The sequence below is a fragment of the Furipterus horrens genome, unplaced genomic scaffold, assembly GCF_987537825.1.
Source record: "Furipterus horrens unplaced genomic scaffold, mFurHor1.1.pri manual_scaffold_1, whole genome shotgun sequence".
Lineage (NCBI taxonomy): Eukaryota > Metazoa > Chordata > Mammalia > Chiroptera > Furipteridae > Furipterus > Furipterus horrens.
In genome coordinates this window covers 55,342,000-55,360,487 of record NW_028327171.1, presented here as the reverse complement: position 1 = coordinate 55,360,487, position 18,488 = coordinate 55,342,000, and the positions used below count along the sequence as shown (strand labels likewise).

The 18,488-nt window shown below is 41.7% G+C and overlaps 1 protein-coding gene across 1 annotated transcript in view; it reads left to right on the top strand.

The window, feature by feature from the left end:
- Window positions 1–18,488, top strand: part of SLC9A9 (solute carrier family 9 member A9) — a 534,896-nt gene that overhangs the window by 413,086 nt on the left and 103,322 nt on the right. Inside the window, exon 13 of the mRNA XM_090275635.1 lies at window positions 11,126–11,177. Within this exon, the coding sequence (XP_090131761.1) occupies window positions 11,126–11,177 (52 nt within the window). The remainder of the gene's footprint in view (window positions 1–11,125; window positions 11,178–18,488) is intronic.

The following is an 18,488-nucleotide window of genomic DNA, read 5'->3' as shown; positions in this document are numbered from 1 at the left end:
AAGCTAGATTAACTTTTCTCCTGGATCATTGCATAGAGGAATTTTATGCTTCCATAAATGTATGTGCCATGTATTCCCCTCATTGTCAAAGTCCATCCTTGATTTTTGTACATAGATTCTCGTGGGGAGAATACACTCCTTGCACCAAGAGAAAACATTTCTGTCGAGGGCCCTTCCCACTGAATCCTGAATACACGAAGAACAGCCCTGTGAAGACCTGCTCTGAGAGGGCTGCTTCAGACCCACATGCACACCAACCACTGCCACTTTAGTAACTGCCTTCTGTGGATTGTGGAGCCAGCCTGTCCCTGTCCTTTGGTTATATTTTTGGGTTGTAATGATGTAAAGCATAGCTAAGTTTTATTTCTCCCATCAATTCAGTGCCAGATAGGGTCACTGGACGAAAACGAATTTCCAAAGTCAAAATATTGAGTCCTCAGTTTTACACCCTCTCTATGTAAAACACATTTAAAAAAAAATGAGTACCACAAAGTTTCCTACTGTGACCACTGCTCTGACATACAGTAGCCAAAACCACGTTATAATGATAATCCCTATGTTACTTATGTCTCCGTCTTGATTATTTTTAAAAAATTTTATTTATTTATTTTTAGAGAGAAGGGAAGGGAGGGAGAAAGAGAGGGAGAGAAATATCGATGTGTGGTTGCCTCTCACCCCTAACTGGGGACCCGGCCTGCAACTTAGGCATGTGCCCCGACTGGGAATCGAACCAGTAGCCCCTTAGTTCCCAGGCCAGCATTCAATCCACTGAGCCACACCAGCCAAGGCTGTCTTGATTTTTTTATTCCTACTGATCCCCAGGCCACCTTTTGCTCCCTCGTAGGAGTCATTATTATGGTGATCTTACCCCAACAGTTTGGCCTCGATATTCCCAATCAATCCAGTCCACATCCTTGTTCATAGAGCAGATTTGACTTCAATGTTCTATTTTTGACCCTGTCCTAAGGAAGCAGAGGGAGGGCTTTTGGGACACTGGTGTACAGTAATGTCCTGGGTCTTCACATTCACTCCTCACTCACTCACTGACTCACCCAGTGAATTAGTCCTGCAAGTTCCATTTATGGAAAGAGCTCAGCATGGGTGTACCATTGTTTTTAAATCTTTTAAACCATATTTTTACTGAGCCTTTTCTATGTTTAGATATGCTCGGATACACAAATATTTACCATTGTGTTACACTTGCCTACAGTGCTCAGTACAGTATCATGCTATACAGGCTTGTAGTCTAGGAACAATAGGCTGTACCATGTAGCCTATGTGTGTAATAGGCTGTACCATCAAGGTTTGTGTAAGTGCACCCTATGATGTTTGCATAATGATGAAATCACTGAACAATACATTTCTCAGAATGTGTCCCTGTCATTAAGCAACACATGACTGTAACCACAATAGTTTCCAGGTTCTGGGTTTTTCACTTCTTGCTGAGACACCTGACAGTTTGGAATTTATTCTCAACCACTTTTGGTTTTATGCCAACATACAAAGCAGGCTCCTACAACCGCTTTGTATTCAGCAATAAAATGTCTCTCTTTGTTATCATATAATATCTTCAGTTTGACATTGAAAAGACATCGCACCTAGTAACACACTAGAATTTAAACAAGCTAATCCAGTTAAAAGGATAGTCTTTCTGGGGATGTGCACTTGCTTCTGATAATCCCTAACTGCCCAGGCAGAGCACCCAGAGCAAAGGCTTAGGGAAGAAAGGCCAGACGCCTTGATAAGCCGTTACATCTGTCTTCCCACCAAAGGGTGTCAGTGTGCTTGCAGATCAGGTCAAAGAATTTAGTCTGCATATTCGGTCTCAATCCTGTTTCTAATCGACTCTTATCTGTGGCCTGACATTAGTTTACATCTTGGTGGAACTGAGCACTCCAAACTCAGGGTAAGTTTTGCCAGACCTAAAGAACAGGATGTATATCTGCATTTATGTCTGTGACATGTACTTGTTTATTGGTGTTTATTCTTAAAAGAACATAATGTTTTCAGTGTGCTTACATGTTCCCAAATGTACATCTAAGTTGTCAGACACTGTACACCCTGTCCCCACAGCTCCTCATCATTGCATTTAGAGCACACCTACTTCTCAGTCTTTACACTGTAGGTCAGCCTGTCCCTGCAGCCAGAGTCACGGAGAAAATGTTAAGATTGGGTGAGAAAGGGTCAAGCATAACTCTGATGCTAGAGATGTTCACAGTTGAACCTTTATTCAGAGACCTAAGTAGCAAAGGCAAAACATTAACATCCCCCACGTGAGAACAGCATCTATTGCTTCTAAGCACTTTCTAGGTGAGGTCCCGTGCTGAGCTCCTCACATGCATTAGCTCACAGCAACCCCATGAAATAGTTACCATTCACCTCTTGTTTTGTGGGAAAGGAAATTGAGGCATAGCTTCTTGCCTCTAGTCACACAAGTAAATGGTGGGATCAGCTCGTCAGGGTGTCTAACTCCTAGTGATCGTGCTATATGCTGCTTGTTAGCTGTCACCTACGATTTTCAGTAACTGTCAGCAAAGAGTGAAAGAGAGATCAGACACTTCTTTGAGTTGATCAGCCTGGTAATGACCCATGGAAACTTTTCCACATATATGTAATGTCTGAGAGAAAAACAAATGTCATGTGGGCAGCCTCAGGACACCAACAGAATGTCACATGGACCCCAGATCTAGCTGTTTTCAATTTGGAATTCAGACAGGTTCCAGGGGTGAGAAAGTGCAACCTAGCAGAACACCCCGGAGACCTGCAGATGCACTGGGGAAACCCCAAGTGGCCGCTCTTCCCTCAGCTGCATCCCCAGACTTATATCTCACTCTTCCACGGAGTTCACAGTCATATCTCATGCTTTATGCACCCCAAGGGTGGAACCCCTTTCTTTCTTCACTTCATTGGCAGATATGTCGACTTGTCACTTCCTAAATTCAAAATCAGAGTTGCTTTTGAGTACACATTAACCTTTGTACTCTAAAACCCCACTCTTCTAATAAAAATGTAGACACATCTAACCTGCTGCTATCACCAGGGACTTGCTATCATAATGCCTCTGATATGATCTATTATCCTTTGCTTGGAAGCATCCATGAACTGGGGGCTGCAGCTTTTCCTGATACTGTAGCCCACATTGACTACTGCTGAATAACTCCCATGTGGTAATGTCCCATGTAGTGCATGTGAATCCAAACTGAAGGTTGTCTCCAACTACTGCCATAGTCTTCACCCAGAAAACATTCACCTCCCCTCAAGATTATGGCAAATTACTTTCCTAAGCATCTTTTCTACCAGCCTCTTAAATAAGGTGTCCAAACTCTTCAAATACTGAACATGATACAACCATCTCCAGCTTGGCCTTGAAACATTCATTGTTCCTCCATTATTCCTTGGACTTTACTCTTTGGTCCTAACCTTCACATTAGACAAGCAAATAGCCAAAACTCTTAAAGGAGGATGGGATTTTTTGTTTGTTTGTTTTTTAGAATATGAGAATGGAAGGAGCTGTGATCTTGCTTCACTGACAATAGAAGTGTTCAGACCCTACTGACCATCAGGTCCATCTCTCTAATAGCGAAATTCCCACACATACTTTTCTTTCTCCCATCAGACCGCTAATGTCTGGGACAGACCACTCAGGTGTCCTCAATACTTTCCTCTCCTGCACTCCACAGTCAGCCCATCCTGTACTACCACCACCACCCTCTGTACAGACATCTCTCAGATCTACCTCTTCTCCACACCACTATTCTAAGGGACTCATTGTAGCTCTCCTACATGACCTCCATGCCTCCAGTTTCTTAATTGTAAAGTGGATGCCACCAGTGATTTTTCTAGAACATAAATCTAATCACTTCACCCCCTACTGCCTAGAGAAAAACAAACAAAATTTTTTCCCCCTAAGCATAACATCCAAGATCCTTCATTATTTGGCCTCAGATTACTTGCTAATCTCACCCAAAGCAAGTCTGCCCACTTCAACATACATAATCCTTGCAGTCTAGCCACTCAGAGCTATTTACCACGTCCCGAACCTATTTTGTTCTTTTAAACTTCTCTACCTTTGCTCATACTGTAAAGCCTGGAGTGTCCTCCATCACCTCCTTTTTCCTTATGATTACATTTATCCTCACTATTGTGTCTCTTGTCCCATTGATAGTGAGGCTATTGGCTAGGAACGCTTGAGGCATTCACCCAGTTGTATGACTCCTAGTGGAGCCCATAGACATTGCCCCCAGTGGATCCAGTGCTGCAGCTGGACCAGCCCTTGTGGCTTATAGAATCACAGGAGGCACTCTAGCAAAAACCATCAGAGAACTCTGAGGAACAAGATCTATTATTCTTGGGTTCTGAAGGATACTCAACATGTTCCAGACCACACATAAACATAAAGGTGAGAGAAAGAGACAGAGAGACAGAGAGACAGAGAGAGAGAGGGAGAATGTGAACACCAGAAAGAGAAAGAATGAGAGAGAACAAGACAGAGCAAATGTGAGGGCCCAGGGCTCTGTCTTTAGTAGGGTCAAAAGGTGGGGTGCTCAGATTTTCATGGGTTCACTCTTTGCTGGCTAATTTAAAGCATAATGTGACTTAACCAAGTGACTCAAATCATCAGTTATCTAGGTTACCCAGGATTTTCTCAAAGAGGGGACTTTATGAATGAGGGTTGCCTAATTCCTTATCTAGCTGTTTGTGAGTAGCTATGTAATATAGCTATAGCTAGTATATGTTTATTCAAGATAAAGTTCTTTTAAAACGGATGCTTCAGCAATGAAAAGCTTAATGCCTGGCATGTGTACTATACTCACTTGTCAATACCCAGTTATCCTGTGAAGTACACCCAACCCCTCCACAGCCCGACTTGGGTTCTTTATTGGTGTGTTCATACTAGGCACAATGCTTATCTCACCGTACTATAGTTTTTGTTTCCACTGGCTGTCTTCCCCATTAGATCTTGTCATTGACCTATTCTAGCATCTATCATTTATAGGAAATCTACTCTTGGCTTTAACCTATATTGTATTTATTATTCAATTTAGGGTACACCAGTTTCTCTCTAATAATAACGCCAAGAACAACAAGAACTTATGTCACTAGTGCTTCCTATGTGGCAGCCAATATTTTACATATACACATAGTACATAGAAATATATGTATACAATATGTTATTAACTCATTTTATCCCAATAATAACTCATAAGTGCTTATTCCCATTTATAGTTGAAAAAACTGAGATATAAAGAGATTAAGTTACAAATGTAGTAAATGATATATGTGAGATTGAAACCCATATAGCCTGGCTGCGTGGTCCCAACTCATAACCACTATGCCATGCCAAGATAACAATCTAACTTAAGGTGAATTTTTTTGCTTACCTTAGCTCATTTTCTTATTTCAACAAAATAAATTTAAAATACTTGAATGATTAATTATGTTAAACTAATTTAGGTCACACATAGCTCCACTAATGTTTATTCAAATAACATGGGGCAAGGCCGGGTGAAGTACAGATTGTGACAGTGAGTGATGTTCTCATGGCTACGCAATAGTTCTCGGAGCTCCACGGATCTTTCAGACTCCTCCACTGTCCTGCTGTGTTTATGTGCTCCTTATTCACTCTTCCCTGACAGAAAATGCCTTTTTTTTTTTTTTTACATTTAGCCATTAAATACAATTCTGAGAGGAAATGGTGTCTCCTCCCCACCACCCAGTGTCTGTCAGCAGGGGCTCAAAAGAACCACAGCTTCACCGAAGACTATTGGAATTCACACGATGAGACTGACTGACCCCTAGTGAAGTTTTACTGCCTTTCTGGAGGTGTTAAGTGACAGAATCTGAATGGATTTGGTTTGCTTTAATGGGAAACGTGAGCCTTTTGTTAGTTACTTACTTTTCTTCCCCTCTAAAAGAAAAACCCAACTTTGGAACCTGGTTTTTTGCGTGGTTCGATATGGAAGCACCCTGAGATTTTAATATGTCCAATAAAACTCACCAAAGACTGGAGGCGCAATAGGAAGGGAGGCGTATTGTGGTGCACAGGGATGTGTTTTGTTCTAAAAATGGAGCTGGATGCTCCTTGAAAATGAGGAAACTGGAGTGAGATTTTGGAGGGCACAGCTGGGAATAAGCAAAGCTCAGTTTCATTTCCATTTGAATACCACAGAGGCAGTACTTGACTTGCTTAAAATTAAAAGATACATCAAGAATGCAAAACATCATATCAAATTTTAAACAGACTTTTTAGTCGCCTTTTAATCCTTTCCTGATTCCTCATTTCCTTACATTGGAGCAATTTCTTTGCTGTGGGCTGTCCATCCCCGTCCCCTGGCATCTCGGCTCTCAGCTGTGGCCCCTCACCACCCTCATGGCCCCCGGGGCCGCTCACTGGCACCTGCGCCCAGTCTGTGCCATAGTGCAGTGTTTCCTTCTCACCTTCCTTCTCTTTGCTGCTGCTTCTACTGGAGTTTACCCTTTCCTTCCCCTTCCCTCACTCTGTAGATACCTTCTTTTCCTTCTTTGTTCCCCACTCACCTCCCTAAACCACCAGTAAATTGTAAGTAAATTTCGAAGCTTGGCCTCCTTACGTAGACATGATGTTTTCCTGTAAAACTAGAAATCCCTGCTGTGCACTGACCACTCCCTAGGGCTCAACCGTAGGTGTTACCATATATTCAAGAGCTGTTCAGTGCAGAGCTGGGCATTAGGAGGGTTTATCCCTGAAAAGTGAGTGTGGCAGGACTCAGCTCTGGCCCCACTAATTAAAAAAATAAAAAGAGATAGTGATATGAATAAAAATAATAATATCAACAATAGCTGCTAACATTTGTTGAGAGCTTACTAGGTACCAGGTCCTAAGCTAATCACTTTATAAGGATTTTCTAATTTAACTCTCACCACAGCCCTGAGAAGCATGTTCTGTTATCATCCCCTTGTACTAACAAGAAAGCCGAGACACAGTGAGTGATGCAGAGCACACACCAGTGAGTCACTACCCCTCAGCAACTGCCCAGTGATCCTCAGTTCTAGGGTTCCAGCTAGGACTGGGTTATCAAGCAGTGCACTAAGCACCGGCTTGCCCTACACAACTGGGTAAAACCAGAAAGGTGAACACAGAGTGGAGCAGGGCTATCATAGCCCAGGCAGGGCGATCACAGGTGCCACACAGGGAACAGCTGCTGGTAGGCCAAGTCAGTGACAACGGAAGCGGTGGGGATTTGAGCTAAGGTATGACAACAAGACAGGTGGTCCACAGTGGTCATCAGAAAGGAAAGGGCGGTAGTGGGAAGCACAAGAAAGGATGTGGGGCCCTCAGATACACAAGCCATTGGCTACAGTTTGGAGGGAGGGGGTTCAATCAGTGGGAGAGGCGCTGGCAGATCACAGCAGTGCCAGAACTCAGAGACCATATCTAGTACTGAGGCACAGAAACAAGGACAGTATCCAGTATGAGCCCTGAAGCACTGCATCCAGATCAGACCAGCAGAAAAGGTAGCTTAATACTGCTGGGAAGGTGTTAAAGGGCCTTGGCCATCACCTAACGAGATTGAACTTCATCTCATACACCTGTGACCTCACCTGGGGGGCTACTGTATACGTACATGGCACCACCAGCCCGAGTTGACACCATTTCTTCTTTTAAAAATCCATCAAGAACCCATAGTGTGTAAATTATCCTAATGCATAAAAGTGAATGGATTCAAGGTTAACCTGAAAAGAATGTCACTTTCACACTGTGGCTTGTTTTCTTGAACAGGAGAATAAGAGACACAGATACAGTTGGCATGTTTGTTTAACCCTGGGGATGCTGTGTGAATGTGCCAAGCATGTGGATATCAGTTCATCTATCACAATGCAGAAAAGGCAGAAAATTGCCCTCAGAGTCAATGGGAGGTTGATCTGAGGGTATGCAGAGGTGGGGCAGAGGACACTGTGTTTTATTGTAAGCCCTTCTATAATGTTTGAATTATATTTTTTTGTTGCATGTATTTGAATGTGTGTGTACTATGAACTTGAAAAGGAAAACTGTATTAGACCTGACTATCAGTTATCAGTTCTATACTACAACCAAAGGGAGGGAAACATAGGGACAATATGTTAATGCATTGTCACAGGCAGAAGATCAAGACAATCTAATGAGCAGATACAGGAATTTTAAGAAGAAAAAATTAGTAGCCAGAGACCATTTAATACAGGCATAAAGAATTTCATATATCTCTCAGAAGTCATTATAACACAGCAAGTGTTAGCCTCATGGGGCCAGCGCAATACTGGTGCTCCAGCAAAGATCTGAGTATCCCAACCCACTCTGTTCAAGGGGCCAGGAGCAAGGGAATACATATTAGCACAACTTTTATCAAAAAAAGTTCAGATCACAAATGAAAGAAGGAATCATTTTTATGTGCGGTTCCCTCATAGCACTTAAATTACGATAAGTTCTTAAAGATTCTTCTAATTAAACCTGCCAAACTTTACGTCCTGTGTGGGCATGGAAGGCATCTGTTTCATTCACCTGGTGTCCCTAGGAAAATCACTTCCACAGTTTCTCTTTCCTCAGCCACTTGAGATGTTCATCTGCTCCAGGCCAAGAAGGGTTGTGGGCCCACCCCCAGGAGCAGCCCCTGACCTCCTGTGAAATAGGAGGAGGAAAGAGGCCTGTCCTCACTCCTTGTCACTCACGAATGTTCTTCACCAAGTCCCACATAAAACTGAACAAGTTAATTCCCTGCTCTCATTCCTCAGCTCCATCTGCCTGTTAGAATAATTGAAATTTGAAAGGTCTGCTTTGATTGCTGCTGAAGAGGAAAGCTTAAATTTTAGTGGAAAACTTTAGTACATACTGCCTCAAACTTTACATGTTGGATATACTGTGAAATTTGATTTCTAGTCTCTCTAGTTTTCTAGATAGAGAACTAGAAAAAGGCCCTAAACAGTGGGAACTTCAGGACCCTTGTTCAATCATAGCCCACGTGGGTGCCAGGTGGCTCTGAGGGGGTGGGGGTCTAGGCTTCCCCAGCACTAGAGGCTCCTGGGAGCTCCCAGCATCAGCCAGAGAGCTCAGACCCACCAGAGGGGCTCAGGTCTTCTCTCTTCACTCCCCCCTCCCTTCTCTCCTCCCTATCCTTGTGCCCCTCCTCCTCTCCCTCTTTTTCTTTATCTTCCCTTATCCTTCCTCCTCTCTCACCTCTGTCCTTCCCTCTCTCCCCAAACCTCCAAGAGAATCAAGGTTAGTCACCTCCAGAGGCACTTCCCCAGTTACCTGAAGGCCAAAAGTTCAGAATAAAATAAAGAGCTACTCAGTTCTCCCTGGGTTAGAGAAGGGGCTATTCATGCCCAGAGGACACTCATTTTTGAAGAATCAGGTATTTTCACTCACTGCCTCTCCACTGTTGCAGTTTTCCTTCCACGGGCTCCTGCCTCCTGGCTTCTCATCCTGCCTTCCCTTCCCCCGCCTGGAAGACACAACTGTGTTTACAGGGCCAGGGTGGAAGGAAAGACTCTCCAGCCAGGGACACTGTGGTGCTCACAGGAAGGCCTGTGGTACAGGCTGCGCCAGCTGTGGTCCTGAGCAGCCCACCCCCAGGGCCCACTCAACCTGCCCCCACCCCGGCCCACAGCAGACAGGGCCCCCCTCTGGAGCAGAGGAAGTTTAAGCTTCAAGGCCCTTGACTTGCTCTGGCCCTTCTGAGAGCCTGAGAAGAGCCCCACATTGTGTTCCCAGGGTCCCGTGTTTTTGTAAGATTTGCAGAAGGAATATATTTTAGCCACACTTGGGGTCAAGCGCTGTTTGTGTCCACTACAGCTTCCCCTCCATCAGACTTCTGCTCTGGTCACATGGCCCTGGGGTGGCTGAGGGCAGACTGGGGACCTGACTAAGGGGAAGCTGAATTGGAAATACATTTAGATTGCAGTTAGTGGGATAAGGTCTGTGGCCCAGAGTCACATCTCTGCAGGGTCAAGTCACTGCTGGGCATCGCGGTGCAGGACCAGCTTCAAGGATCAGTGCCTCCGGTTGAACCAAAGATGAGCATGTCCCGTATAGCACCTGGCATCGGAAATCTGTAGGTGGTGGAGGAAAAACAAGGTTTGCAGTGCACTGAGCCAGAAGCTAGTCTGTGGGAAATTCCATCACGAGATATGTAAAATTCAAAGTGGAGGATTCCGACCTCATGTCACTCCATCAAAACACAAACTTAGAAATACATTCAGTGATGTAGCACATCTACTGCCAGTGTCTCAGAGAGTTGCATGAAATGAAGATCAAAAATCTTGTCTTTGTAGGGCACTTACCTGTAGCAGGTCTGCACACAGTGTGTCTGCATATAAACATGCATGTTGCAGTGCCTCCCAACTATCAATAATTTTGATCAATCTTGCTATAGGGGATCCTACCTTTTCTTCCTGTTCTCTCTAATACAAAATCATTATCATGTAAAGAGAAGATCAAAGTATGCAGGAAAAACTTACAAACTTATTTTAATTAAAATTTATTTTGGAGGTGCCTCAGGCAGTTAACTAATTAGGATATTATTTGTATTTCCTGAATTTTGAGATATCTTTTACATTTGCCAGATTTTAGAAGTATGTGATTTTTTTGTAATTTATTTCGTAACGCCACTTTTGTCAAAAGCCCCTTCCAAAAAATGAGTATAAGCTTCAGGTCCCACAGAGCTGGATTCTCCCCACCCCACCAGCAGCCTCTGTGAGCTCCTGGAGGAAGGATATGTTTTTTTCTGTCTTGGCGGGGAGCCTGCCCAACCTGGGCTGCCACATGAGTTAGTGAGTGCAGCAGGCAGCCTTCCCTCCAGGGCCCCTGCTGTGGGGGCTACAGAGTGTTTTCCTGAGGCTCCTCTTCCAGGCTCTTGGTCCCGCTTTTGCTGGGAAAGACAACAGAATAGCTGTTGGGCTCCACCTCCCCGATGCTGCGTGCAGGCCCAGCGGAGCAGTTCTCATTTTGCCATAGATCTAGTTGAAGATTTTTTGATTCTGGGAGACGTAGGATGGCTTTCTGCCAAACCTTTCCTCTGCTTTGTATTGCGTTTGGTTCAGGTGATCTGATACACAAGACTCTCTTGTCGCAACTACAACAAGGCCATTACCAGTTTTCTGTTTTCTTTTACAGAGTTGGTGTGGACCTGGAAGAAGATCGAAAGGAAGAGCCTTCCTCCCACCAGGCAAGTCAAAGAAACCAATGCATAGAGTATAGAGATAAGCGATGTTCTGGTCCATGGAAGGTCCCATGCTTGTTCAGCCTGTGGCCAAGAGGCTTGTTCTAAAGGGAGCTACCTCTGCAGATAAAACTAATTAGAGAACGATAAAATCCATTGAAATTCAGGAAATCACTAACCTCTGTATAATCTTTGGAATGGTTAGAACTCAGGTACACTTGTCCCTCTGTGTGGCAGTGGGAGGCCTAGAAACTGCAGCGTGGGAGCAGGAACAAGACTCTTGGAATCAGGTAGCCTGGGGTTCAAATCCCTGCTAACTTGCTAGCTAACTAATGCAGTGAAATCTTCTCAATGCGTGTCCAATGCATGTTGGGTTCCAACAAACGGACCTGTTTCTGGGGCATGACTTCTCATTTACCAGATCTAGGTGTACAGAAATATCAAAAATTTGCAAAAGCACAGCAGCTGACTTAACTAAGCAATCATTATCTGCAGAGACCTGAAAATCCTTAGAGAAAATCTTCCAGAACAATCTGTTGTTCCCTCCAATAAGGGAAATGTATTCTCCAAACTCTGGACCTGAACCTGACATTAGAGTAGAACGTGTCGCTGCAGTTTTGCATCAGTAATTTTAAACTCAGTACTTGAACAATTGTGTGGAAATGTTGCACCTTTTTCTGAAACTGCAAGTAGACAGACATGATCGAATAGCATAGTAAATAAGTGATGTTGCTTAAGTATTGTGTATGATCATATCTGATCTTGAAGAATATCCATCTCTTTTATTTACATTTCTTTTCCCTACAGTACCATCAACATGGTACAACTGGTTAGTGCTGCTGCTTCCCAGGTTTACATAGACATAAAGAGGGAAGTATCCTGTGCTCCACAGAAAGAACTGGAAAATTCTGTTAGTGATGATCCTGGCTCACATGTACTGTACTTTAATATTTTTGTCCATGTGTCCCAAAGTCAGGCTGGCGATATTATCATACACTTTGCCCAGAAAATATACCTAACTACAGGCCTAAGCACAGGGGGTGCCAGCACACTGGGATTGGGGTCAGCTTGGTGACCTCAGAGGAGATCAGAGCCATCTCCTTACACTGGCAGGCCGTCATGAGTGGTTGGTAAGGGCTGGCGGTAGCTGATTTTCACAGAGCATTTTCATCTCATATAGGTCAACTAATCCATTCTTCTACTTTCAAGTAAAGCTTTCATCTAAATTTTACCCTTATCTTATATCTTTTTCTTAAAAATAAAGAAAAGACAGAATGAGATTATCTTTCTCTAACTGCCTAATATTTTATAATCACATATAATTATTGATAATATTACCTACTAACCTAACTCCTTCCTTTTACAATTTAAATGTATTTTATTTTAGCTCATTCACACCAATGTTAATTCAGTAATAACTCTTACCTGAAGGTACTTAAACCAGTAGAAAACTTTTTGTTGTTCATCAATGAGTTGGTTCACAACAGTGCAGTGAAAACTACATGGTATTTGGACCTCAGGCAACTTTTTTACATCTCTGATTCTAGTTTCTTTGTTTGTAGAAGGTGAATAATAATAGTGTCTACTTGTCCAGGTTTTTATGACAATTAAGTGAAATTGTATCTATAAAAACTATCTATTAAATTAGTTTTGAGACAGCTTACAATATCACATATAATAAAATAATAGTAAAAATGTTTTTAAAGAATTTTAAAATACAGCAAAAAAAAAAAATTAATAGAAGCAGAAAGTCAAAACCAAAGGAAAAAAAAGGGATTATAAATAGCTAGATCCTAAGGTCCTATAGACTTGCTATAACTGAACCATAAGTAAGCTTTCTGATAATCAAAGTGGGGGGAAAATTAATAATCAGTAATATACCAAATTATTATCATTAGAGGGACAGTTATACTCTCTCTTCAGGTGATACCAAACTTCACAGGCCACTGTGTTTTTAAAGAAGTTTCTCATTTGGGGCTTGCTGTAAAGGACTGATAAAGAACTGTCTAAATGTTAACTAATGTTATAATTTGCATGGTTTCTACTGAGTTGAAATAATTTTTATTTTAAGAAGCATCCTGGAAGTGTTCTGAATAACATTAATGTCTGGCTACCAAGGTAGCTACACTTCAGAAGGAGGTTTTCTCCACACCTTGGAATAATTCTTATGTTCAGGGTCAAGGTCCCGGAAGCAGTGGGCTCAGGCTATAGGAACAAACCACAGTGTCCATGCAGTTGCCACTCAACCCAGAGAGTTTTTTCTTCATTTGTTTTGGTATTTTCCAAAGCTCGTGTCACTAACCTCTCTGTCCTCATTTTGCCTGACAACTCATGGTTTATTATCAGCATCTATTGCTCAGTATGACAACAGAGCATAAGCCCTGATTCTTAGGAGGACTGTACACTTCCACTTAGTTAACATTTATTAAACTGGACTTGCATTAACAAATAGGATAATCTTTGTACCGATCAAACTCTCTTCAAAAAGACACCGTTCTTACCAAAAGCTAAAACTTTCAGAGATATGGCAATTATTGATCATGCACTCTCAAAATCAATAATAAACATTTTTAAAGAAAATTTTTCTTTACTTATGGAAAAATTTTAAAAGCCTTTGGGAAATGTGAACTTGTAGCTGTGACTAACTAGCAATGTCACAACTTTTCTTTTTGCCTTGAACACCTTTAGAGTGTGAACAATATTGCACTCTTACTTGTGCCTGACCCAGAAGCTTTAGAAAACATGTTCCATGTGTAGCTATTAAACTTTAATGCACATTCAACATAAATGTGCTACTTTGAAAAATGGAAGGTATTGCAGCTGTGAATTTTATGTCTCTTAAAACACACACATATACACAACACACACGCCCACACACATACATAAACAAACCTCAGGCCCCTCCTCCTTGCCCCACAGGAAGCTTTCCTTGTCATTGATTCTGTGTCTTTGGAAGCACAGTATTACAGAGAAGGTGACCCACTGGTGCACCATGCCTGCTTTTAATCTCTCAATAGAAAATTTCTGCTACCAAAGAAGAGCACTATTACTCCTCTTTTTCCCTTTTGCCATTTTTCCTGATCATTCTAATATGTGTTAGGTAGTAATATTGTTGTTAACACTGTTCAAAGCACTCGCTCACTTTCCAAGATAACCCTGAGCGTAGACTATTATCATCCTCATGTTTCAAATGTAACTCTGTATATAGTTACATATATCTACCTTAAAAGTATATCAAAAATTATCTTAGGTCCAGTATCCCATGTTATAGATTGCAGATTGTATACAGAAACATAAAACAATAAACCAATTTATAGGCAGTTAAACTTAATAGTTAACTTTTAGGGGAGTTAAAAGTTATACATGGATTTTTGACTACATGGGGGTTCAGTTTCCCTAAACCCCCATACTTTTCAAGGATCAACTGTACTAATACCTTACTATTGATCAGAAGCCTTAACCCATAGCATAACAATCAATTAACATATTTTGTATGTTATATGGATTATATACTGTATTCTTACAATAAATTAAGCTAGAGAAAAGAAAATTTTATTAAGGATATCATAAGGATGAGAAAATACACTTACAATATTTACTGAAAAAATCAGCATAGGACTTAGAGTAAAGATAGTAGAACAGGTAAATATTGTGATTGCCTCCTCCCCTGACCTCATCAAAATTACAACTAAATTATAGCACAACTATCATGGAGAACAACTTGAAATCTAGCTGAACAAAAGTCCTGTAACTAAGGATATAAAAAAGAAGCAAGGTGAAAACTGATAGGAGAGGTGAAGACAAGGAACAGGCTGGTCCCACACCCATGGTGACAGCTAAAAATTGGGAGGGAAAACTCTGCTGTGAATGTCCCCTCTGAAGAGCGAGGAGTCCAACCTCCACACCAGGCTCCCTAGCCCAGGGCTCCAGTGCTGGGAGAAGAAGTCCCCATAATTTCTGGTTGTAAAAGCCAGCCAAGCTTGTGGCTGAGTGAGACAGAGGCTTCTGGTGTCCCAGGCAGTTTCTCTTAATGGGGCCATGCACAGATTCACTCGGACTTACTTGCTCTGAACTCCACTACTGAGGCAGCAGCTCAAAAAGCACCAGGGACATATGGGGAGGGACTGAATTGACTGGCTTTAGGGCAATGTCTGGAGGGACAGCTTTCTCTCAGACATAAGTGTTGGCAGAAGCCATTGTTACTCTGTTGAGCTCTCTGCCCAAAAAGCTGGCAGGCAAGGCCATATCTGAGATGCCATCGATATGGTTTACACTATTCTCCCCACCCTGGTGATTCCTTGAGACCCCATCAACCCAGCTTTTTGGCCCACTCAAGCTGTTTCCACCATACTTTTCCATATGAAGGGCCTGTCTTGGCTCAAGCTGTAGAATTTATAAAATCTCTTAAAGCTTTACAAACCCCAAATAAGTAGCATCTGGCCTCAGCATGCCCAATACCTCTTGCTAAGTGGCCCCAGTCCCAGCATTAATTCAGCCCACCTTGGATCATACGTTAGCATCTACCAGGCACCTCCAAGCCCAGCACAAGCAGCAACCATCTGCATATCACTTTGTAACTTACATCAAGTGGCCCCAGTCTGGGTATAGGCAGTAGCTGAACTTGGCCTGCACCAGAGCTCCTCCCAAGAGACCCCAGAACTGATGCACCTGGTAGCTATGTTTAGACCATACCAGAGCACCATTAAACCACTTCTACAAACAACACACCCAAAGGGCAGACTCAGCAGACAACAGAATGCTGCTAAAGTGAATCCTGATGCATGCAGTCAGTCCTCCAACCTCCACAGCTACTCATATGCTCTGGCCATGGCCAATTCTCACAGGAGTCAGCTGGAGGGTCATTCCCACCCACTGAGGTGCCAATAGCAATCAAGGCTTAACTACAAAGGAGGTTTCACACAGCCCACACAAGTAACATATCTGGAATACCTGGCTCAGATGACCAGGGAGACTGTACCACTAGACCCCACTGGATGCTTACTACATAAGGCTATTCTACCAAAACCAAGGGACATAGTAGATATATACCACATAGAAAAAAGCACAGGGAGGCATCCAAAATGAGAAGATGTAGAAATATTTCCCAAACAAGAGTAGAACAAAACTCCAGAAAAAGAACTAAACAAAATGGAGACAAGCAATCTACTAGATACAGAGTTCAAAACACTGGTTAAAAGGATAATCAATGAACTTAAGGGAAGAGTAAATGAACTCAGTGAGAACTTTAAAAAGAGAGAGGAAACATAAACATGGAAATGGAAAACATAAAAAGAACCAGTCAGAAATGAAGAACATATTTAGAGGGAATCAACAGTAAAGTAGATGAGCAGTGGGTCAAATCAGCAATTTGTAAAACAAAGTAACAGAAAGCAGCCAATCAGAGCAGCAAAACAAAAAAATTCCAAAAAAGTGAGGATACTTTAAGGGGCCTCTGGGATAGAGTTAAGTACACCAATAGTCACATCATAGGGGTACCAGAAGAAGAAGAGAGAGAAAGGAATTGAAAACCTATTTGAAATAATAATGAGAGAAAATTTTTCTAACCTGGTGAAGGAAATAGACATATAAGCCTAGGAAGTTCAGAGAGCCTTAAACAAAATGAACTCAAAAAGACTCACACCAACACACATTATAATTAAAATGCCAAATGTTAAGGCAAAGAGAGAATCTTAAAACTAGCAAGAGAAAAGTAGTTAGTTACCTACCTGGGAGCTCCCAAAAGACTGTCAGTTGATTCCTCAACAAAAACTTTGCAGGCTAGAAGGGATTGCCATGAAATATTAAAAGTGATGAAAAGCAAGGCCTACAACCAGGATTACTCAACCTAGCAAGGCTATCATTTAAAATTGAAGGAGAAATAAAGAGCTTTTTCAGACAAGAAAAAGCTAAAAGAGTTCATCACCACTAAACCATTATTATTATAAGAAATGTTAAAGGGATTCTTTAAGAAGAAAAAAATAAAAAATATGAATAATAAACAGAAATAACTACATACTTATCAATAATCACCTTAAGTGTAAATAGATTAAATGCTCAAAATCAAAAGACACAGGGTGGCTGAACGAGTAGGACAGCAAGACTCATATATATGCTGCCTACAAGAGACCCACTTTAGATCTAAAGACACAAACAAACAGAAAGTAATTCATGTATTGGATAACAGACAACAAATAATTATGATGCTGGAAAGAAAGAAAACAAGTGAGATGAGTCTGCATTCTCCTTGACCTTCTACCTGGATGCCCTTTCCCAATTGCAGTGCAAGGAGGTAGATAGTCCAAGCAGAGAACAGTGCAAGTCAAGCAGAGAGTGTCAGGCTCACTGAGCTGAGGAGCTAGAGATTGGAGTTTGGGTGTTGCTGAAGTGGCTGGAATCGTTTGCTATTGTTGTCATCTTGAGAAAGTTACTTTAATTCTTTGAACTTTCATTTCATCATTTATAAAATAAGGGTTCTAATAGCTATCCTGATTGGTCAAGGTAAAGATTAAATGTGATTTTATATATTTCACCTGATGTATGAAAGGTGCCTACTAAACTGCAGGTGCCATCTTCCTCTACTTACTCTTCCTCATTATTATCTCTGCTTCTAGAATCAGCAGGTAAGATAAATATCAATATATGAAACTTGGTCCTAGCAATAAAAACTTGACTATATAACTCCTAAGTTAAGTATAGCCAAAATAAATTTAATGTTGGCTTAGGGAAAACCCAAGGTACTTGCTCTGAAGTATTCATTATATTTTTCTAAAAATACTATTAGTTACAATAACATAAAAAGCCTCATCTGGGTGAGATCAGTTTTAGAGCCTGGTATGTATTCAATTTCTGAAATATTTGTAGGGGTGTAGTGTGGAATTTATATTCTATGATGCCAACTCCAACAGCACAGAGGCACATATGGAAAAATGTTGATAGTTAAGTATGGGGGATGTATATGTGAGAATCTTTATTCTGTTTTCTATAAGTTTATTAGGAGTATTTGAAATATTCACAAGGCAAAATGAAATTTTTATTTACTAACTAGATGACCCTACCATCAGCTCATTAATCTCTTGCCCTTGTGACCCTACTTATATTTCCAGTCCTTGGCATTCTAGATGACTATAAGTAATAAGTATCAACTGTGCAGAGAACAAGTGATTTTATTCTTCCCCACACGAGCTCTTTCAAGTTTTAAGGGTACTCCCAGTGAAAGTTTTCTGGGAATTAGCAAACAAGTCTTCATTCAGCTTGCTCACACCCTTCCTGTTTTTACAGACTCTTTTCTGTGTCCCTTCGAACAGGGGTCTCTACTAG